This window comes from Rhineura floridana, chromosome 5 (assembly GCF_030035675.1).
Source record: "Rhineura floridana isolate rRhiFlo1 chromosome 5, rRhiFlo1.hap2, whole genome shotgun sequence".
NCBI classification, from domain to species: domain Eukaryota; kingdom Metazoa; phylum Chordata; class Lepidosauria; order Squamata; family Rhineuridae; genus Rhineura; species Rhineura floridana.
The window spans coordinates 22,895,617-22,919,466 of NC_084484.1; the positions used below are offsets into that span (position 1 = coordinate 22,895,617).

General features: G+C 38.6%; 1 protein-coding gene across 6 annotated transcripts in view; it reads right to left on the bottom strand.

Moving 5' to 3' along the window:
* Positions 1 to 22,768, bottom strand: part of DACH1 (dachshund family transcription factor 1) — a 585,162-nt gene extending 562,394 nt beyond the window's left edge. For all 6 annotated transcript variants that reach the window (XM_061629968.1, XM_061629971.1, XM_061629970.1 and 3 more), the window contains exon 1: positions 21,419 to 22,768. In XM_061629968.1, the coding sequence (XP_061485952.1) occupies positions 21,419 to 22,158 (740 nt within the window). In that variant the 5' untranslated portion in view covers positions 22,159 to 22,768. The remainder of the gene's footprint in view (positions 1 to 21,418) is intronic.
* Between the last annotated feature and the right edge of the window lie 1,082 nt (positions 22,769 to 23,850).

The following is a 23,850-nucleotide window of genomic DNA, read 5'->3' on the forward strand; positions in this document are numbered from 1 at the left end:
TTAATACAACCCCTTGCACTGCACTCCATCACCAGTAGTGAAAATGTTCCAATACAGAAAGGAGCAAAAATGATGACATTACACCCTATGGAATGCATTCACAAAATACATCCTAGCTTATTTAATAAGGGCTGTGGGATTTCATCTTTAATCTTACTGTGAAACACGAGAAATATTTAGATAAATCCAGGAGTATTCAAAAATGTTTCTTTGTACATTTTGTTGTGAGGTTCCAGCTGCTATTTTAATTGCTCTTGATGGATTTCAGATATTGTTTGCCTTTTTAAAAATGGAATTACCATAGATGTTTTAAGCTAAACTACACAATTGCATGGAAAGTTATTACATGAAACACTCCTGGGGACTCTCTGGCCAATTGGAACAGGCAGCAATGGATCTCTAATCACCACTGGAATCATTGATAATGCTGTCTATCCACACTAAGACAGACAAAAGCTGAAATGTATTAAATACAGCAATCCATCATCCTGCAGATGGGGGAACAAAGCTACGAGTTTAGACTGAGTGACTCCTGCTGCTAATGAAGGCTGAAGTACTATCAGCTCACTCTTTGCTACAGCCTAGCCTTCCCTGATGTGGAGCTTCATAACAATAACAAAAGCATTTGCAAAAATAAGTCACAATTTAGGATTTCAAACTGTGGATGTTGCCAGCCAGCATCTTTACTAAAAATAAAACTACTGATGACCATCTTCTAATTTAGCACAAAAAGAGAACTTACAAGATGCAACTGCTAGTTCATCAACTAGTATGAAGAGGAAGATCTTTTAGAAATCAATATTGGAAACGTAGCCATCACTTCCACATTAGAAGGAGTTATGGAATTAAAATATAAGCGCTTTGGAGACACTGAAAAAGCTAACACAAAGTCTGTATTTGTAAAGAGCAGCATATTTCTAATATATGTAAATATATTTCAACATCAGGAGGAGGAAGAGCAGAATAACAACTGCAAAATGTTTTGTTATTTTAAAAACAGTGTTATTTGAGAAAGTTAAATTTTCTTTCTATTTTCTTTTAGGACAGATGAGTTACACAATATAGCCAAAGGAAAAACTTCTACTGCTAACACCACATTAGGAAAGTATAAAAGGAAAATACACTTTCCTCAACATTTTAGCCTTGTCATTTCCAATTTTCTGCTCTTTGGACATGCTTGTATTCAAATTCTGGAACATCTATTCAGCATATCAATCCTAATTAGACAATCTTGGTCTGCAAAGGATGAGAGCTGGGTTATTTGCATAATTTAATCATAAATACTCAGTGATACATATTTCCAAATGCATTTGTACAATTATCTTTTCATCCTTGGGGCAATGGTATTAATATGATTAGGCAATATTTCTGGAAAAAACAGACAAGTATGCACTCTTTTTAACTGCAGCTTAGGGCAAAATGAAAAATTAATTAATTTCTGAAGAAAATCAATTTCTGTACGTGACCACATTAGACACTGCTAAACCAAGACACAAAATACTCTCTCAATCAGGACATTTTATCAGCCTTTTCTAAATTCTGGTAGTCATGTGAATGTTTCAATAATAAAACTGCTACCTGAAAATCATCTATCCGAATACTCAAAGCATGAAGAAGTGAGTATATTTTCATTTTAGTCAAATAAATAAAATGATTTTAATGGAATGCTGTTTGACCATTCATTAGGAGTTAAGCATTTAAGCTTAACTCAGCTTCTATGATCTTTTACTAATGCTTGCAATAGCAATCAAGACCAAGAACAGCAACCAATGAGCTAAAGCATCCTAAATATTTTAATTAAAATACGACTTTGTTTTACTATTAAAATCAATATAATATTCTTCAAAATATTCATATTCATTACAAAATAACAGGACTGAATGTAGATACAGTTAAGCATCCAGATGACTAATCTGGAAGAAGGGGGTGGATAGAGAAAGATCCTGTAAAGGTACAACTTTATATGATAACTGGAACTAAAATTACAAGTTTGAGTTTTATATAAACACCGTATTTATTTCTTCTCAATCAACAGAAAAGTAAGAATTACTGCATGCAAATGTTCAATACTCATTTAATTTGCATGAAGGTGCTTGAACAAATTTTTTATTCTAACAAGCTCATTTTTCATGCGTTTTGTCTTTCATCCTAATCTAGCATCTGTCATTCCTTTTTGAAGTTATTATCGGCCCAATTCCCTCTTGGACATGGTTGCTGGGTGACCGGTATCTTAGCACCCACTTTGACAGGAACAGATGTGAATCTGATCAAGAGATTTCCCATGAGTACCTGAAATCACAAACAACTTTTGTCAAAAACAAACAGCCTCACTGTCATACCCCCTTTTAAAAAAAGGGTCTTTCCTCCACACAACTTATCCCCCAAAATATGACATAAAATTTATCTTTAACATACAGTAAAGTCATTCATCTACAATGGTTCCACAAGTGTCCCAGTATTACTTGTTGTCTCTCATTTGCAACAGAAAAACATGGGTCTGAGTAATAATTGTCAACATTTTTTTGCATCACTTTTTGAAAATGACTATCTGAGACCAGAACAAACTAGGAACTGGGCACAGTGGTGTACTACAAGAAATAAATTAAAGGGCCTGCATGAGGCCAAAGTCTCCACCCAGATAAGAGGGTGTTGGTTATCTCTCTGAATGATTCATTATTCTGGCCTGCTTCATTCCTATCAGACTCTGCTTGGGGCAGATAATTCTGTTGAAGCTTTGCAACCAAAGTACAGTAGGGTCCCGCTTTTTTTCAGTGTTCCGCTAATCCGGCGGCTTTCAATTAGAGTAAGGCCCCACTCATACGACACTTGTTCCACTTTTACGGCGTTTTTTGGGCATCGGGTGCCATTTTATTGACACAGTTCCGCTTTTCAGCGGGTTTCGCTTTTAGGCAGAGGTCTGGAACATAACCCGCTGTATGAGTGAGGCCCTACTGTAACTGATCTAACTATACCAGATGCAGAGCTGCAGGAGAATTCCCTGCCATCAGAGGAGACTTCCAACTGTGTCTCTGCAAAGTCACTGCTTTGGGTTTGTTTCCTTCCAATCAGGAGACACTCTGAAATCAACAACTCAAGGTAAAACGCAAATAATGGGGCTCCTCTGAGGGCAAGGCACTTCTTACTCAAATAATAAACATTTTTGGGTACAGGTGTGAACAACTGTGTTTCCAACTTAATTTCGGAGGGGGGTGAGAAGTATGCATTGTTGTCTGGAGTTTTGACAGCTCTGTCTTAGACTGATTCCAAAAACACAAATATATCTTTTTTTTGCAACCAATTTGATGAAAGACAAACAAGGTAGATAACTTACATTTAATTCATGTTTTCAGCTCTAAAACCATTCCATCATATGACACTACAATAATCACAGAACAGCATATGCCACCATACAATCATGCACATCAATAACCCAATTCTTGCTGCACCAGCAGGGGACGGAATACATCAACACAGAGAGTTTATGTTCACTCTGTGAAAACAAGTTCTACCCTGCCACCATACTCAAGTCAATCCCAATCAGTATGCCTTTTGTTTTGGGTTGTGGGCATTTTTTGTTTGTTTTTTAAACCAAACACATAAAACTATCACACTGAGTTTGTTCAGCATCACCATCTCATCAGATATTTATTTTTTGTTTCAGAATAGTCTCTGTGCACCAAAGTCAAAATAAAATAAAATCTATTTGAATTTCATGAACATAGACAAGGGAAAGAGGAACATATAGTTCATAAAAAGAGTTAGAATAGGGGAGTATGGGATCGTTCCTTAAAGTATCAAGGGTTAAAGTCAGAATATAATCAGGATACACAGTTTCTGATTTCTAGGTTTAATAATTCCAAAAGGCTATGAACATGATCTAGTCGGTACCTTGCATACAGCAATGTGCATATATAGCATTTGCATACCTATGGCTCTTTGGCATGTAGTTAGTAAGGGAGTATAGCATTGGCAGTAGAAGACTTGTGTGTGCAGAACAGCATGCACAAAATTGGGGAGGAAGTAAGTGGAGAGAAACTGGATCATTCACTGCACTGCATTATAAAATTGACTCCTGTCCAAATCAAAAAAAGAGAGAACTGTATATTAATGCCGGTCTTATTTATTCATGCATTCACTAGAGGAGCTTGGCGTGGAACAATAGTAAATTCAAAATGCAACAAAATTCAAAAATAAAATAGCTATTAAAACTCTAAGTGATGGTCCCCTGCCCATCACTCACAGACTTTTCAGCCCAAAATGTAAGAGGAGGACATAAAACTTATCTTAGTGTTCATCTGATCTCAGTCAGCCTTGTAAAGAAATCCACAAGTTCATTGGCCCACAAACTTTTTAATCACTTGTGCCACATCAGCATCACCAACCTGTCTTAACTATTCAAACAGAAAATGAAGAGCTCAGAAGAAGAAAGACAAGCCTCCTGCACCTTTAACAGTTATGTAGAAGAAGGTGCAGGAGTCACCCTACCTGGGACTTGCCACCAAAGAGCAGTTAAGCCTTGTGCAGTCTAAAGGTCCTTTGCCTGCAGTGGCTGGGCCTTTGAAGGAGTAAGTGAGTCAACTATGGGCTGAAGGAAACCAATAAATTATTTTAATAAATTCAATCTTTAGATAATTTCAAAATGGATTTATTCTTGTTTCACATGCACAAAATCATCATCTTCTGTAGTTTAGACCCTTCTTATTTAAACAAAGCTATATATTGACAAGGAATAGCCAATTGATACATTGCAAGTTAGATAACGACCAATGCAATTTTTTTCTTTTCTTGCAGCCCAGACCAAATTTTAATCAAAGTAAGGTAAAATATTCACACACAGTTTCACCCATAAGGGATAGGAAAATATTAATGTTAGATTTCTCTTTTGTACTGTTTATATAGTTCTCCACCTATACCTGGTCTTAGGTGTTTGTAACACTGAAGCTACTGCTGGGTAATTCAGCAATCGTATGCATGTTTACTCAACAGTGAGTTCCATTGCTTCCAATGGAATTTACTCCCAAGTAAGCACGTATAGGATTGCACCCTAAAGTTAGAATACTAAACATACTTACCCGAGAGGTCATCACATTAAATTCAGTGGAATTTACTTCTGAGTAAAAAGATGGCCTACCAAATCTACAATATAAAGCACAAGAGCAGTGGCAATGGAACTAATAAATACTTCAAAATATAATCCATGCAAGTTTCCCAAAATACCCCATTGACTGAATATTGTTCATGACAGATGTGACATGAGAGACTGATCAAAAGCAGCCCAAAAGGGCTTGAGTAGATAGGATTAAATTTTTCACGGCATTCTCATGGAGAACCTAGCATTTATATAATCCTATCGTTTTATAAAAACAAGTAAGTTTCTGTCCCTTGGGATCTTTAGGCAATTTGAAGCAAATTAGTGCAGTTCCTAGTTATATTTTATTCCATATGAATCCTACTTCAGGAAAAGTAAAATTACTATGGTATAACTCATTTACACAGCCAAGTAACTCCAGTGCAAATGGTATTGCAGTTGCTTATTTATTTAAATAATTTGTATGCTGCCCTTCATAATTAGAAACACACTCACTCACTTTCAGAGTCCTGCTCATTTGGGGACGGGGAGCTGCAGATGGGAGCAGTCAGCACTGCAAACCTGTTAAATTTATATATTTATGAGGCTTTATAGACCACCCATCCTATGAGCCCAGGGCAGGTTACAATTCAATAAACTTTAATAACAGTTCAAAAACAATTTATAAGAACAGGTAAAAAGCACAACATTCTTAAAAACAAGCCACAAAAACCCAGAGAGCCACCACCCAGGCTCCACACTTTGCAATGGAAACAATAATATTAATAACCAACAAAACCCCAGGCAAAGAGATAGGTCTTTAGCTGATGCCAAAATGACAAGTGCTGGCACCAGTCATATTTCAAGGGGGAAGGCACTCCATAAATGGAGTGCCACCACAGAGAAGGCCCTATCCCATGTCAACACATAATGCACATCCCCAGTGGTGGAACAATGAGAAGACCCTCTCCCACACATACCTAAGAGCACAAGCAGGCTGACACAGGGAAAGGTGTTCCTTCAGGTATATAGGTCCCAAATTAATTAAGAAAGAAGGTAGTGGACACGTTTTGCTCAATTCCAACTATAGCTTTATACACATAAATGCTGCAAATCATCTCCCCATATTCACCAGTGCATCTCACTTCCAAGCAGAAGGTATCAGTGGACAGAAAACTACAAAGGGAAACAAATCAATTTCTCCCCAATGTCTCCCATCCTGAATGACAAACGTGCAATGAGGATAAAGGAGAATAAAAATGTAAATGTATTGCCTTCAAGTTGATTCCGACTTATGGCAACCCTATGAATAGGGTTTTATTGAGGCTGAGAGGCAGTGACTACCCCAGGGTCACTAAGTGAGCTTCATGGCTGTGTGGGGATTCGAACCCTGGTCTCCCAGGTAGTAGTCCAACCACTACACAGCTCTTTTCCCAAAGAGAGCAAGGAATGAGAAGGATTGCAATAAAGGATACACAAAACACTGGGACAATCCAGCTAAAGTCGCACACTGGAAAATCCCAATGGTTTACTTTCAGGTGCTCAGCTTTGACTTAACCTTGCCTATTCTTCACAAAGAAAAAAAGGGACAGTAAAGGGTGGTCAACTAGGATTACTGGGACACATCCATCCCAAAGAAAATGTCAATCATTTTTTTTAAATACTCCCTCCCCAACTCAAAGCCACACAGATTTTCCTGTCCCACAGACATTTTATACTTCTATGAACTAACAGAGGCTTGTGCAGGCATTTCTTTCAATCTTCTGTTCTCTGGCCAATCAGATCTCTGCACCACTCAGCCAATCCTAATCCAAAAGTACAGCTATGGCAAAAAGATCCCTCCTATGCGTCCCTAGACAGAAAAACCACGTCAAATTTGTGTATTAGGACTGCCAGCTTCTCAGCTCCAGTTGTGAAGGTTCCCCCACTCCTCTTGTTGTTATAAAGCCAATTCCAGCCAAAACCATTTCTTCGCAAAGGAGGACAGGGAGAGAACCAGAACAGGTGGAGGCCACACAACTTTTCTCCCAGCAGAAAAGCAACTTGCTTTGATGCTAGCAATGTAAGAATAGTTGATTATTGGATTTTGGGAAGCACTTTCCCTCCTAGTCACCACTGTTTCATCACTGTGCATCAAAGGTTCATATTAAAATCTTTGCATCGATCTAAATGTTTTTTTAAATCATACACCAAAGTTCATGCATGGACAGAATATTATTTTTTTTAAAAAAATTAAAAAATATTTGTATGCAAAATGTTAGCATTATGAAAGTCTGAATTCAGCATGCCACTAAGCCATGTTTCAGTAACCTAGGCTCATGAACTATCTAACTTCTCTTCCCTCCCCTTCTTGTCTTTCACTAAAGATAGTTTTTTGAGATGTCCCATGGCTAACACCTCACTGTTAAACCGTATTTTGCAAACCATCTGTAAATCATGAACGTGTGTTTTGAAGACTAAGCACTAATCACGATTTGTCAGTTCAGACATAACAGTAAACCACAATTAGCAAAAGTGGAGAAGCCAAAGTAGGGAGTGGAGGATGTGAGAAGGGATAGATGGAACACACACCCCATGAGAGTACTCTCAACCATGACACCCTAATTGAGCCAAAGCAGAACACGGTAAAAGCAAACAAGGAAGGGGTCATCTACTGCAGCCTGGGAATCTCACTACTGGACAGGGAAACAGGGCAGCATGGTTACCTTTTCCATTCGTAAGTATAGATCATTCTCACTAGACTCCACACATACAGATAATGAGTTTTTCTGAGAAAATTATTATCCTTGAGATGTATCCTGATTTTCAAGATTTTCTGTTGTCCTGAATCTACTGCCATTCACACTGTACATTTAAAGCACATTCAACACACATTTAAAGCACATGACTTCCTCCAAAGTCTCCTGGGAATTGTGGTTTTCCCTCACAGAGCTACAACTGCCAGCACACTCAACAAACTGCAGTCCCCAGGATTCTTTGGGGGAGGTCATGTGTTTTAAATGTGAAGTTAATGTGTTTTAAATGTATGGTGTGGCTTCAGACGATGCTGATGCTAGAAAATTCTTATGTATACCTATCACAAAATGTCAACTTTCCTTATCAAACAGCCTTTTTCAAGGAATTATTTAAGCATCAGCTATCCCTCACAATATTTTTGAGAGTTAGAAAGATCACATGAGCACAAGAGATACAAAGAAATTAAAGATCTTGCCCATGAGGCCAATGGAAAAGCTGAGAACAGAAACAAGCAATGTCCATTCATATAATAACATCATGCATGAACGACTGTAAAACTGGGCAAATGTTTACTGCTCATCTTCCAGTTTTATCTCCTTATAGCCCACAAGAATCCATAAAATATTTTTCTCATCAGCCCAAGTATAAAGTGTAGCACTCATCTATTTGGACCTTGGTGTGAAGAGCAGGGATGGAATACTAACTTAAGAAGAAGCTCCCCCACCACCACAGCAGATATGAGGCATTGATTAAGTCCAATTGTAGCTCCATGAGGACTAACATTCCTCATTAAGTTAAACAAACACACAACAACAAAATCTGAACTTTTTTATTTTTATTAAAATTGAATATACAAAATAAACTGACATTTAATTTTTAACTATTTCTATTTTTTCTGTTAATGTATCATAACAAAAAGTAATAATTCCACCCCTAATGAAGAGCGAAAAAAACTTGAAATTCAACAGGTGATGCTTTGATGGTCTGCAGTGCTCTGAAAGACATGCTTTACACAAGCTTTGTAAAAAACCTGATTTGTTTCCAATCTGAGGAATGGTACTGGATGTATGTGAGAGCTGAGTTCCCTTTCAATTATAATTAAGTGCCATAAATACAGTTTGGAACAGAAAATATTTACCATGCTGCCCATTTCTGAGAAAGAAAATACAGAGAAGATGAAGCCTTTCACTAGACCTAAACCATTGATGCTTAAATCACTTGCACTGGTGCAAGCATAGGTAGGTTTTCAAGTTATAATATGTGACACAGCAAGGGGAAAAGCAAAGCAAATAAATGTCAGCTATTTATAAGCAAGGTTATTTTAGCCATTTTGGGGAGATGGTGGCCTAATAACAAAAATACTGGTATTTTGAACTGCATGTACACACAGTATGTTAAGTAGCACAGCATTATATATTCCTGCAACAGCTCAAGAACCAAGCTATATTTAAGAATTCACTTGAACATGCAATGTTTAAATGTGGGAATGCAGGCAAGGCCACACATGCAAGCGTCACCTCAATGTCCCTGTGCACATTGGCCCCTATGCATGTCAGCCCAGACCTTGAATGCTAGTAGAATTCTTTGCATGATCTCTGCTTGATCAGAGTCCCTGACTGCGTTGAGGGTCTTACCTGCATTCAAGTAAAACATGAGTAAAAGCCCATGCAGACTTTCCCTGGTCAATACAGGAAGGTCATGAACTAAGCAGGAGGGCCCGATGTGCGCAGCGACATTGAGGCATGGCTTGAACGCAGATTTCTGTCCCCATCCCTACATTTAAACACTGGGTGTATACCTCAACACAGCTCCAGTCTGCGCTTCATCCAAATCTAGCAAAAGATTTCGTCCTCAAATATACACAAAATATTCTATCCTTGTATGACTGCTACTAAATTCTGTATCATCTTTCTTCTTGCATGTGAACACGCACTAACAAGCTGAATGTTGATTACATAGCCCTTAATGAGACCCACAACTATTTTTTAAATGGTGTGGCTTTAATACTGTGTTCTGCAGAAGCTTAGATTTCCAAGAATCTCATTAAGGGATTGTTTATTCATTTCGTAATTTATAACCCACTCGTCATTAAAATCCACCCCAGAGCACGGTACAAGTTAAAAATATAATACAATAATCTAAAAAAATCTAAGAAATGAAATTTACATCACAACACATAAGAGCTACAAAACATCTCATCCAGTCAACTAACTAAATGCCAAACGCCTGAATAAATAAAAATGTCTTTACAAGACACCTAAACTGAATCTGTGAGGGGAGGACATTCACAGTTAGGGTTCCACTATACAGAACACCCCCTCACATGTCACCACTTACCATGCTATGAGGACATAAATAATGGTAGAAACACTTGGCAGATGTCCCTATGCAAAATGAACTTTAGAAGGATGATGGTATATTCCAGTGTGCATTCTCAATGCATATGATACAACGATGGCTGCATTCACACATTACAGTAAGCTATACTTTATCTTGGTCTGCTGAACACACCAAGCGTTGTCTCACAGCCAAGCAAACAAGTCACAGCTTATTTCTCCAAAACTTACTTTGTTTCTAGAAGCTCTTGCTTCATGCTTCTGTAGCTTGGCAAGCATTTGGCATGGGATAGCCAAACAACCTGCATATGGGTAAGTAAGGATTTTTGGTTCAGACATAATGCCAGTTAAAATAAGCAAAGAAAATCAACAACAAACCATGGCTTCAACTTACAAAACAAAGTATAAAGAGTTATAGTTCTATTGCAGTATACATATTTTTCAGCTTCAAAATGTATATAGGGGCAAAACTATTCTGACAGCATAAAAATCTTCTCAATTACAAGCTAATCAAATAAATTAACCTGTAGGAATAATATTTAGTTACATATAATTATCATTACTTTAAATAGTGGCATATCTTTAAAAGAAAAGTTTTATAAATGACTAATAATTGTCTTTACTTAGATCTTTACAAATGCAACATTTTCAACAAGTTCTGGCATTGTGTTTACCCATATACTCCCGTGACACTCACTTTGAGATATCAGAGACGTGCCAGATATATTAAATTGTCTGCTGCTGTTGTGGTTTCCTCTTTCTCCCGTAACATAACAGTATTACTTCAGTTAACAAATCTGCCAGGAAAAGAGTTCCTTTTAACAAAGTCTGTTTGAGTGCAGGGAGTGTCAGAATGTGGCTCCTTGTCTACTGGATTGCAGCTGCTACAGGCAATTCTCTCACTTGTAGCTGGAATGGCATTTCTTGGCAGGTAGCTCAGGCACCTCTGCAGTAAACAGAGCTTTGGGTGCCCCAGAAGCACTGTTTACTGCAAACTCGTCTGCTTGACTGTAGGGGAGGATGGCAGAGAGAGAAAGAGAGAGAGAGCACAAGGTGGTGGTAGTGACTGCCCCTTGCCTGTCTGCTCAAGTGTAAAGAGAGAACTGTGTTCAACACTTTAGATTGCAATAGCAAGATGCTACATGATAAAAGAAAAAAGGCAAGGCAAACATTCCTGGATGCATTTTGGAAGAAGCCTTCAAGTTGTCTGTATGAGACATGCGTACTAAATAAAAAGTTTGCTGCAATATGTTGTTCTCCTTTTTTTCTTCTTATTCTTTCTGTGTTATTCTTACCCCTGGTACCAAAGTTTCTGTTAAAGAACTAATGTCAAGGAATACATGTACTTCGTTAAATATACATGCATTTAGCAAGCTGCTGCAAATGCACAGGTAAACTATAATTCCTGGCAAGGCTAAAGGACATGAGATGTAATAAAACAAAAGAGCCTTAATCATTATTTCAAACAATTGTGCTGTTTTTAGCAACTTCAACACTCAGCTGCACCTACCCTAGAAGGCAAAGGGCTCAGTCAGGGTGAACTGCGCATATGTTTCAGCTTGGCTAAATCAGGTTATTATTTAAAGGTGGAAAAGGGAAATAAGTTTTGTGACAAAAGAACATCACTTCTCTGAAGGAAATGGGTTTTCTCAACAATGTACAATGCAAGAAGGAAATTGCATTCAGCTTCTTCACTGGTAAATAATTTCTACCACTTAAATAATTTTTACCACTTAAATAATATCAACAAAAAATATGTTTCTTTTCATTCTCACTAACATCAAACATCTTCACCCCCAAACGTAGACTGTGATTATGCTTAGACTAAAAACAAACAATAATTCAAAGTACTGACATTTGTGAAACTTATTTCCAAGGAAAGATTTTATAGGGAATCATGCAATGGATAACGTTCAAAGATTCAGGACAGACAAAAAGAAGCATTTCTTCATACAGGGCATAGCTGAGCTATAGAATTTACTGCCACAAGAGGTAGTGATGGCCACCAGCCTGGATGCCTTTAAAGGGGGTTTGGTCTAGGAATAGCCACTATGGTGCCCTCCAGATGTTGCTGGACTAAATCTCTCATCATCCTTGACCATTGGCCATGTTGACTGGGCCTGATGGGAGTTGGCTTAGACAAATTCATGGAGTATAAGGATCAATGATGGCTATATACTATCTCCAGCATGAGAGGCAGTATCCTTCTGAATAACAGCTGCTGGAAAGCACAAATAGGAAGAATGCCGTTGTGCTCAAGTCCTTCTTATGGACTTCCCACAGGCATCTGGTGAGAACAGAATGCTGGATCAGATGAGCCTTTGATCTGATCCAGCACAATTCTTCTAATGTTCTTATATTATTAATACTGCAATCCTAAAAGAAACTGCCTTGGGAAAAAATCCCACTGATTCCAGTGGGATTTAACATTCATGTAGAAGGGCTTGAAATGAGACCAATGAGCACTGTACAAGAGTAAACAATGTGAGGATCCCAAATGACAAGTTCAATCCATGTCCCAATAAGTTTGGAACCAAAGATCCAAGACGTTCTGTAAGACGGTACAGAAACAATGCATTTTTAAAAACCCCAATGAAGATCAGATTTAACCAATGCCAGTGGAAGGATTTCACATTCCTGATAATCAACTGTTTAAAAACTTTTTAAAATATTAAAGACACAGCAACAAATGAAAGATACACCATCACTGCAGTTCTGAAATGCTTCACATAAGCATTGCCTTTTTTTATAAGTGAAACTGTCTTTCTTTAGGGCTGGAGATCAGGTACCTAGGACCTATAAAATATGATTACAATACAAACTTATACATGTCTATTCAGAACTAAGTTCCATAAAGTTCATGGGACTTACTTCCAGGTGAGTATTTACAGAATGCAGCCTCATTCACATATCAAAAGCTGGCAAGTTTGTTAAATTCATAACAAAAATCACAGCACTGTTGACACAGTCCACAGTTACATAGGAGTAGCACTTGGAATTAAGCCTAAACCTAACAGGCTGATGAGCAAAGAATTGTAAGTAAAAGATGAAAGTCATTATTTAAGATGTGATCATTCTTACAAAAGACCCCACTCAAATGAGCATTCATAGGGTATAGTCAAGTTCCATAAACTGAGTTTGATAAAACACTGTATCAGATAAAGGAAGGAAGGAAGGGACAATCCTATGCACATTTACTTGAAATTATAGTCTCACTATATTCCAAATAAATGTGCACAACATTGACCTACAAGAGCAAAGTTTCTGACTGATGCCAATCTTCTGGCTTTCATTCCTTTCAATCAAACTATGAAATACTATTCTTCTAAATATGTATAATGGAAAATGGAAGAAGAAAAGTTTATTTGTAATAGATTCTCAAGAAATATCTACAGATTTTGTCTGGCAGATGTTGACGTTTTGTAAATTACTTTGTCACATAAGCATGTATTTAGGCAACTTAAAACCTGTCATCAGTTTTATGTTTTGTCAGCCCACATTATGTTGCTGCTTCAGTATGTAAAGCTAGAGATTATTTGGGGTGGGGGTGTCACTGTCCATGAACAGGACTTGTCCTACAAAAGATATGCATGGAAATATTTTGAAACCATGAGTGGAATGTAGAACGCAAAGCAGATGACAAAAGGATATGCTTTAAATAACCCATGATTAACAAAACCAATTCGATTATGCCATTTGTGTCAGCCCCATGGCAACAACCTGACTGCTGAATGTTTGAGATTTTGAATTACATTGTTCCTATCATTTCTAATTATTTTTGTAGTACTGCATGTAACACTTTTTCCACTGCAGCCTCACCATCACACAAAAAGTATTTAAATAAAAACCTCTTACATATGCTTCCAAAAATCTAGCATGCACTTTTACCTGATCTACCCAGAAAACATTGTTATAGTAACTTTATAAATCAATACAATAGTTCCAGAGGAAAAACAACCAATGTTGTATAATGCAATTTCTCCACTTCTACCATACGTTACAATCCATGCATGACACATACGCCACAAATTTTCAACAGTGAACCAGTAGAACTATGAATGATATATTAAAGTACTTTCGCCGAGCCTTAAAAACTTGGCTCTTTGGACAGGCCTTCGGGATCTCCGGGGTGGGCTCAAACTTTTTGTGATTGTTTATAATTGTTTATTGATTGCCCTACATTGTTCTATACTGCTGCTATTTAAAATGGTTATTGTTGACTGCATTGTATTTTATGCTGTATTTATATTGTATTTTATTGAATTTCAATGTGTACGTCGCCTAGAGTGGCTTCGGCCAGATAGGCGACACAAAAATTAAATTTTACTTACTTACTTACTAACAAAAAAAAGGACTAGCAATACAAGACCAATACTATATAGTAGGAAACAGAAACTTCTGTCAGCTGCTATTTCAGAGTATATACCAGAGCATTTATCCTCATTGGCTTTGTGAACATTCAAGCATTCAGAGCAAAATCATCCAAAGCAAACTCCACAAATCAGTGATTTACAAATTTTGATTTCTCACAATCAAAAACAGGAAAAGAAATAGAATTGTTATTCTTTGTCTGAACATTTTAATGCGAAAGAAAATTGTTGCATTGTCATTTGCAGTCTACCGTAATCCATTTTTGATCTACATATCAATAGTATTCAGTATCAATAAATCTACATTCAATAAGGTTCAGTATTATAAAATAAATTTTTATCACATGAATGGGTACTTTGCCCTATAAAAATATAATGTGATTTACAGATATGAAGTGGGATGTAGCCTCAAGATTTACATTACAAGTTTAAGCAATAATTTAGAAGTACAAATCGCATACTGACAAGCAAGCAACTTTGCACGTCTGATTTCTCCAAAATATATTGGTTGTGCCTGTTTCTCAAAATTAAATTTTCCTTTTAAAAATAATATTAAGTATAAATATAGAAAGCATGCAATAATATTTGCATAACTAGTTGATGCCATTATTAATATACATAACTATTCCTGTTAGCAAAATAATGGATATAAACTGTGTAATGAGTCAACAGGAATTTTGCAGCCATGTCTCTCCAAAAAAAGAAAATGAATAAATATCACTGCAATCTGATAAGTGGAAGTTAGGAATAGACTAAATATCAACATGAAAATTAAATGTTTAATTAACTCTATAAATGTATTCACTTTTGTATTCTGCATCCATAAGTATAGTACAATATGAGAAAAATACATACAGCACCTACTATACTATTAGATGAATCCAGATTCCTGTCATACTGAGAGAAGAGCCCATTGAAATCAATGGGACTTGTTAGTTATCTACTGTTAAGTGTCATTCATTTCAATGGGTCTATTTTAAGCATAAGTCTGGATCCAAACCTATTAAGTAATAGTAATTATGATGACAAAGTACGTCCATGCTCTATATTTTAGAAAACAAGTGTTTTGTAATCATAGCTATACTTTAAATACTGCCCTTTTGACTGTCTTCTTTGCCTATAAATCTTCAGAACACACAGAGTTTTCAAGCTACATCTGAGTAAGTGTATTGCAGGATAAAATGCCTATTCCATAAATTATATAAATTTGACTGGACTATTTATAAATAAAGGGTTTCTAACTTTTAAATAAAGAAAAGCATTAACATTTTAAAAAGTATGTCATACAAAAAGAAATATTATCCAATCTTGGCTCCTCTTACATTTTTTTCTAGCTAAGCTTTAGGAAGATAGACCTATTTCTGTGTGACTTCCTGATAGGCTGTACTCCAAAAGCCATTAGTCCTCATTCTTACAAACAGAACTTGCGAACGTCATTAGCAATTCCTCACTTTTACTTTGCCTGTCAGTGTACCCATTGAATAGCATCTTGTAAGATCAGCAAAAGGTTAGAGAACAAATCTATATTCACATGGGACCTGATCCAAAAGATATGCCAACCAAAGGGTTATTTAAGATGGTTGTGTTGTGGAAGAAAATACAAGAGTTTTGAAATGAATTAGCAAATCTAGCAGTCAAAGAATTAAGTCCAGCTGCATAACAGTGGCTGTTTCAGTCATCATTCACGAAAGCTGACAGCCAGCCTCAATCCATGAACTAATTAAATCAGAGAATTTGGATTTAGGAATTTATCTTGCACTTGGGACTAGTGGTATCCCTAGGACTGCAATCATAGCGAGTAGTAGTCTTTGTGAACCCAGTTTCAAGTAAGCCTACTTAGTACTGGGCTGTAAATTGGAATAAATCCAAGTGTTTTACCATATGTGATCTGCTGACTGATCTGTCCATTTGATTTTTGCCAACTTCCAGTCTGATTTTTCATCTGTGTTTCCTATTTGTTTTGTTGCTGGTCATCTATTAGCTCCTACACTTCTTTTACTGAACCAAGCCAACTCTGTTCCAATATTATTTGGAAGCTTAAACTGTATCCACAACATGTATTCATATCATCCCTTATTTAATGAAGAAAAAATATAAATTGTTAGGAGTACTGTAGAAAAACAAACTGGGCCTCTGCAACTGACTATGTTGACAGAAATCTAATCTAGGGAAAACTGTATTTGTACATTTTAGTACTAGTTTACTATGTTGATTCATACAAGTGTCTAGAGCTGAGGGGCATACAGTTCAGAGGGACATAAATATGAAGAACATAATGTCTAGTTGGCATTATGAAAATATTTGTACATGACATATACTCCTATTCACAAATTCATGTTAAAATGCAATTTTTTCTAATCAACATCTGTTAATACTTACAAAGAGCCCTATGTCCTTTAAAAAAGAAAGCAATATATCACTGCAGACATTTCACATGAGTACAAGCATTTTATTTAAATAAGACATAAATCAGACACTTTGTTTATAAGCCCCATGGCTACTCTTTTAAAAAAGATGTCACTTTTTATTCAGATAAGTTGTTATAAGTACTTCATGGCAACTGATGACTAATGAATCAAAACATTAAAGGGAAACCAAATTAGATTATTATTCACAACAAATTAATAGCTTTTTTGAAATACTATTTGATTAAACAGTATATTAGCCTTGACTAAATGGTTAGCATCATCAACTCCTTTCAACCAGTTACCAAAAAAAGAAGATGTTCAAGGCTGTCAATTTACTGTGACATATACATAACAGTAATATGTTTACTACATTGAAATTATATTTTATCTCAGCCATACATACTTTTTTAAATGTAAAAACGTGCTTTAGATAAAACAACTAAGTGATGAGAAACAGCTCATTTTCAAAACAAATATAGGTTGTCAGATGGGGTGTGTGGGTGCCACTGAAAATTGAAATATAACCAAAAGGGAAAAACACAATTTAAAAAACAGTTGTATAAATTGATGAGGCATCCATTTGGCCCTAACATATTGAAAAATACTGCTTTACTTGTACATGTTTACTGAAAAGCTTTTCAATAAACCTATTTGTGATGTTTATAGATAGTACAGTTTATCAGATTCAAATTCATCTAAATTAATCCTTTGTCATGCTGAATTACAATACAGCAAGCACCTCAAAATTACTGCAAGATGTAGTAAGCTGTCCCTTAAAGGCTGCAATCCTAAACATCACTAGGATGAGAAACTTACTTGGATTGTGCTACATGTTTCAAAATCATGTTACAGGCATGTGGAAGTCTATGATTTGACCCACAAACTTATATAGACTCATTGTTTATATGAAATATTTAAAAGCATCAGTTATTTTCAAAGAACATAGTAATGCTACATCTGCACACAAACTATGTTGCTTACAACAGTTCGGATACAATCCTATATAGTATACACTTTCCTGGAACTCAGTGGGACTTACATAGGATTGCACTGTTAAATGTTTTTGTTGATGTTTGGTTCAAGTTTGTGATATTTGGTTTACCCAGTTGAACATCCTAACCCTTCAATGTTTAAAAAAAAAATTATACAGTGTTAAAAAATATCTCTTCTATTCCGTCTTACAAGAAGGTGAACAGAAGTCAGGAGTTAATTCTGAATGTACTACTGCATCATAGTAACTCCCAATTTGTGTGTGTGTGTGTAGATTCTACATCTTCAAAGATTCTAGCGTAACTTGAAACCATTTAGGAAACCTGATCTAAAGTTCCACACACAGCTGTCTGAAAAAGTCACAGTATAGAAATCAAGTCTCCCAACATAATGCTCTTCATGCACAACAGTTTCATTATAGTTACTTTTGTTTTTAACTATATCAGGAGTTTTCCCCCACTCCAACTCTAAAATCAACAGAATCAGTGCTAATGTCCTCAGACTTGCACTTTGCGTTCTAAAGGGGATTGTTATTTCAACAATTGGAATGTCCTCTTTTGACAGATTTCACCCCCTTCCTTTGCTCCTCCAGCCCCACCCACCCCTCTCTTGTGCCAAATGGGAGGTTTTCATGGGATCCTTTTGGCTAGTTTATTTTGACCCTCTGGAGGTAGTTAGAAAGGTGGGGTGCACAGATGTTCTGCCATATATCCTCAAAGGCAATGCAAGTACCCACTCCCTCCCAAATTGTGATTATTGCCATCTGTGTTGAACAAGATATCCTGAAACATAGGGCAATCCACTGAGCCAAATCTTCTCCACTCCTCTCTTCTTTCCAGTGACGGGGGGGGGGGGGGGGGAGAAAGCTATGAAGTTGGGTTCTGGGCTGTCTACAGATATCCTGGGAACAATGTGGCATTAAAAGTCTGGTGGTGTGAAAACAAGTGGTTCACATAAATGTGCACCTCCTGACAAAATCCTGTAGAAACTTCATTCAGCAAACTCTTCTGGTTTAACAGCACCGGCTCTGTACTATCACATGCATTGGTTCCAATGCATAACATATACAAAATAGGTAGCCTTACATTGAACAAACTTCTGTTCATATAACATGCAACCCTTTGAGTCACACAGAGATTTAACCAGCAAAATAAACAGAAAACAGAACTATGTCATTTGCTTTCAACTCAAAAAATTAAGCCCAACTTTTTTTCTATGGCTTTCGTCATGCACCATTTTTTGCTCCATAAGTTAACTAAAGACTATAGGACTGCACTAACTGCATCATTTCAGACAGCACAAGGCCTATTTATATGCTCCCATCCCAAGCCTTTTTTCCTTAAAAGGACCTTTCACTTTCCTTTTCATTCAGAAAAGCTGGAGATATATCACGATAAAATATACATTCGTACTTTTTACTCGATAATTTCAACATGTTTTAAAAATGTTAAACTTGGAAGGGGTGCTGTGTGAGTGTATAATCGCAGAAGGATAACTCATCTAGTTACAAACACAAGACACCCATGACTGACTGTATTTACTTTATTCAGTTATATTAAACCTACTTTAAAATGAAAACTGAATTTAATACAAACACAGTTAAGTCTACATTCAACCCTTAAAACTGAATCAGGGCAAAAATTATGCAACTTTAAAAAATCAAGTATTCTTAATATAACAGAACACTTTGTGCTTATATTTATTATTATGAAAATCAGAAATATTTAGACTGCCAATTAAGCAGCATGGACATGAAGAAAAACTTTTGTTCAATAACTATCTGGCTTCTGGAATTGGTACTTAAGTCTTCAAGTAAGTGATTTTACTTCACATCCTTACATACTTAAAGAGAGAGCCAAACAGAAATTATTAATACCATGCGTGCTCCCCCATCTATAAATATATACAAATTCTGTACTGCTAGAGGTATGTGAGTTGCATAACCAGAGATATTAAATTATGCTCCCATGCAATATGCATACTTGGTCAGGAAACATGTAAATTAGAGTATTAGAAATTGATTTGTATCACACTTTTTCTTGGTGGTTCAGGATAATTATGTTTAAATCACTTTGGTTTTAACACATTGCTGGTATCTATGGGCTCCCTTTTGTCCCTATGTTTTTAATTTCAGTTCTTCCACTACAGCTCCCTCTTCAGTCAGACTCACTTTGCAAGAATAAAGGTTCTCTTTCTGACCATTCAGGATGTCACATCATCACTTGGTTTGCACAAGCGAAGCAATGGTATAGGATGATAATTAAATGTCTTTAAGAAGAAAGATCTTTGCTCACAGATTCTAATACTAACCTACACCTATGCATATGATGGGTCTTATTCTGAATTAATAAATCCACACCCTAAGGATTCTCCAAAACCACTCAAAATGAGACTCATCACCCCACCTAAACATGCATCACAGCAGTGCACAAAATCCTACTTTTTTAGCCTGACTAGAGAGGGTAATTGTCCAAGTTACTACTGAACTCCCTTCAGTCTAACTCAAATCAACACTACGATTCTGTGGTTCTCTGTGTTGTGAAACACTGACATCAATAAGGCCTACTTACAGTGCCTTACAGTTCTAGGCACATGTGGAAAGGATGGTATGAATACATGGGATGTACTAAAAAGGAACAAACCCACCCACTCACCACCCTCTCCTTTCTCCCTGCTCTCTAGGCTACTCTACTTCTTTACTAGAACAATGGGTAAAGATCAGCACATAAAAATGAACTTGAACTTAAAAAAAAGGCTTTCCACTCAGATTTGTAATGTCTCACTGATAAGGATGGGATGAAAGGATGTCACAGATTACTCAATTCTGAAACATTCAGGAGTTTTTCAGTTCTAAGTTTCCAAGTTCTACTTTACATATTATCTGGACATGCCTTCTTCAACATCTGCAAATTGGGTTGAAAAGGTGCCCTTATGCAGGTGCAGATTTTCTTTCCTTCCCCCACCCAGTAACAACACCTTGTGCAATATTTGGGGCAGGGCACCGGACTTCCATGAACCTGTCTGCACCCTGGGCATTGGCCAACTAACACCGGCCCGGTGTTGTGACCTCTGTATTAAAGGGTTACACTCTTCCCCGCTTCCTTCCAAGGCTACTTAAAAGAGGAGGAAAGAGCCTTCAAAGTAACAAAAGAGAAGTTCAAATCCTGAGCTCACTTCCAAGGAAGCAGAACAGCACTTCTGTGCACACTTACTTGGCAGCAAGCCCAGCTATAACAAATGGGAATCACTTCCCCATAAATAGGATCGACGTGGAAGTCCCACTGAACTTTTGAGAGTCAAACAGGCTTAGGGTCGAGCAGCACGTGTTTACTTTCAGCACAAGAGGCAGGGATCGCCCTAGAGGCGCTCTGAGCAAGTGTGTGCATATTAGGGATGAGCTGGGTGGGTGTTTAGAAGCTGTGCAAGGCGTATGAGAGGCGCGCACGCATATCCCCCCCTCTCTTCTCCCGTCGTCGTCTTTCATTAATTTTCATTTTATTTTTATTTTACCTTGCGTTGGTGCAATCGTTGTAGAGGGTCTCGAAATCCTTCCTGGAGATGAGCTTGCAGCGGTTGACGCCCGGCTGGATGGCGCCCAAGCCCCTGAGGATCCGGACCTGCTCCACGTTGCAGACGACAGGCGTGATCTCCAAGCGCTTGAGCTTGGTGTAGACAGTGTGCAAGCCGCCCACCAAGTGCTTGAGGAAGAGGTCGAACGCCTGCGGCAGGCAGATGAGCTCGCACCCCTCCACCGTGAAGGAGGCCACCTTGGCGCCCCGCAGGTCCACCATCTTGCACTCGTTGTTCTGAGGCGTGTTCTCCACCGGGGAAGGGGTCGAGTACACCGGTTTGCCTGGCACACTGCCCCCGCCGCCTGAGGTGCTGGCGCTGGGGGCAGACGAGCCACCTCCACCTCCTACGCTGGAGGCTCCACTGCTGCTGGTGGAAGCACTGCCGGTGCCCAAGCTGGCGTTGCAATTGCTCTCCCCGCCTCCGTTGCTGGAGGTGGCTGTGGCGGCGGCCGCCGCCGCCGCTACCACTGCCGCTGCTACGACGGGTTCCGGCCGAAATAGGTTTGTCCCCGAAGAGGCTGGTACCGCCGAGGCCGCCGTGGAAGGCGCGCTGGCCGGAGGAGAGGCGGCCGAGGAAGTGCTGGTGCTGGTGGTGGTGGTGCAGGCGGCTGAAGTAGAGATGGGCGGCTGAGGGGGGACCAGCTGGGTCGGAGGGATTAAAGGAGCCGGGACAGCCATGGTCACATTAGACGCAGCAGCAGTCCGCCGCCGCCCCCCCGCCTCCACTACCACCCACCCACCCCTTCAGGAGAAGTGGGTGGGAGGGGGAAAAAAGAGAAATAAAAAAGGGAGTTTTGCGTTTGTGAGGAAAGGGGGGAAATAAAGGGGGAGAGAGGGGAGAAAAGTTGCCCTCTTACGCCTACCAGTGAAAGTGTGGAAAGGTTTAAAAAGCCACTCTAGTCAGACTGGGTGAGAGAAGGGAGGAGCGGGAAAAGTGGCAGAGCGCGCGCGAGCGACACAGACAGACTTGAGCGAAAAGCGACGCCGAATTGTCCCGGCAGCAACTGAGGAGAAACGAGAAGTCCGCTTTGGAAAGTGGCGATGAGGAGGTGTAGAAGAGAGCGAGAGCACGCGAGAGAGAGAAGGGGAGGGGCGCTTGTTTGGTGGTGTCTTCTCTTTCTCCCCCCCCTTTCCTAGCACCTATTTAAAAGAGGAAGAAGGCGGGCTGCGGCGCAGGGCTTGAGTTCTCTCTTGCCAGGACATTGAGCAAAAAATGTTGACGGGGAGGGGGAAGAGGCTGGAACCAAGCGCCGGCTGCGAGGGTTGCTGCGGCAGAGGCGGCTGCTGCTGTTGCTGCTGCCGCGGCTTCAGCCTCTCTCGCTCTCTGGACGTGGACGAGTTGTTGTTGTCACACGGTACAGAGAAAGGGGCGGAGCTCCGGCAACTTGAAATACCCTTTGAAGCTGCCCAAGCCTCCCTCGCTGGTATTAACCTAAATTATCCAACCAGGAACCTAGAGCGAGCGAACAAGAGAGAAACACCGCGGGAGGGGGGGGAGATACAGAGAGATATCTCCTCCTCCTGTCTCCAGAAACCGTTAGATTGCATGTTTCACGTTTCATCCCACCAGAGGCGAGCTCTGTAATTTTCCAATTCTCACTTTTTCTCCTTTCCCTCCCCCAACGGTAAAGGAGGGGGGGGCTGGAAAGAGAGGCAATCGCTTGTCAACACAAATTGATAGAGAAAGCAAAGCATATTTTAAATTGATCCTGGAAAGGAATCGGGTCACAGTTCTACATCCACACATGGCCCAAAAACTAAATTAAGGAATAAGAGGCTTGGGAAGCAGCTCCCCTTTTCCTAATTGCTATTTACTTAATGACTTTCAAACCAACACCCATTTCAAAAAATAAGCTGGAAGGACTGGGAAAGGGCCCTGGCAGGGGATAACAATCTTGACATGTTTTTATTTGTATACTTTATAGTCCTTTGAAGATAGCAAACAATCCCAGAAAGCAGAGGCTGGAAGTTGTATATTATTTATTAATAAGAGTGGAAAGGAAAGCGTCATCATTGTCGCTTTGTTGTGTGAAGGGCCTGGATGAAACGCGAAGCGCTCGAAGAAAGAGGAAATATATATAGCATTTCCGGAAAATAATAGGCATTTATGGATCAAAGAGCGCAAGGTACTTACATTTAATGCAGTTGAGAAATAACATCTGTTGTGGGAAGCAAAAGCTGGCTGGGTAGACGTATAGAAAGGGGCAGATGTTCGCCAATAAGCTTCCATAGCAAGTATTCCTCCCCCCTTCCTTGATAGCGAGGCGTTTTCTGAAGCACGGAAGCCCCTATTTTAATCTTTATATTTTTGTTGAGGCTTTTGCCTGCGTGGCTTACATTAGCTGATGGCTAAATGGTTTGTCTCTTGCC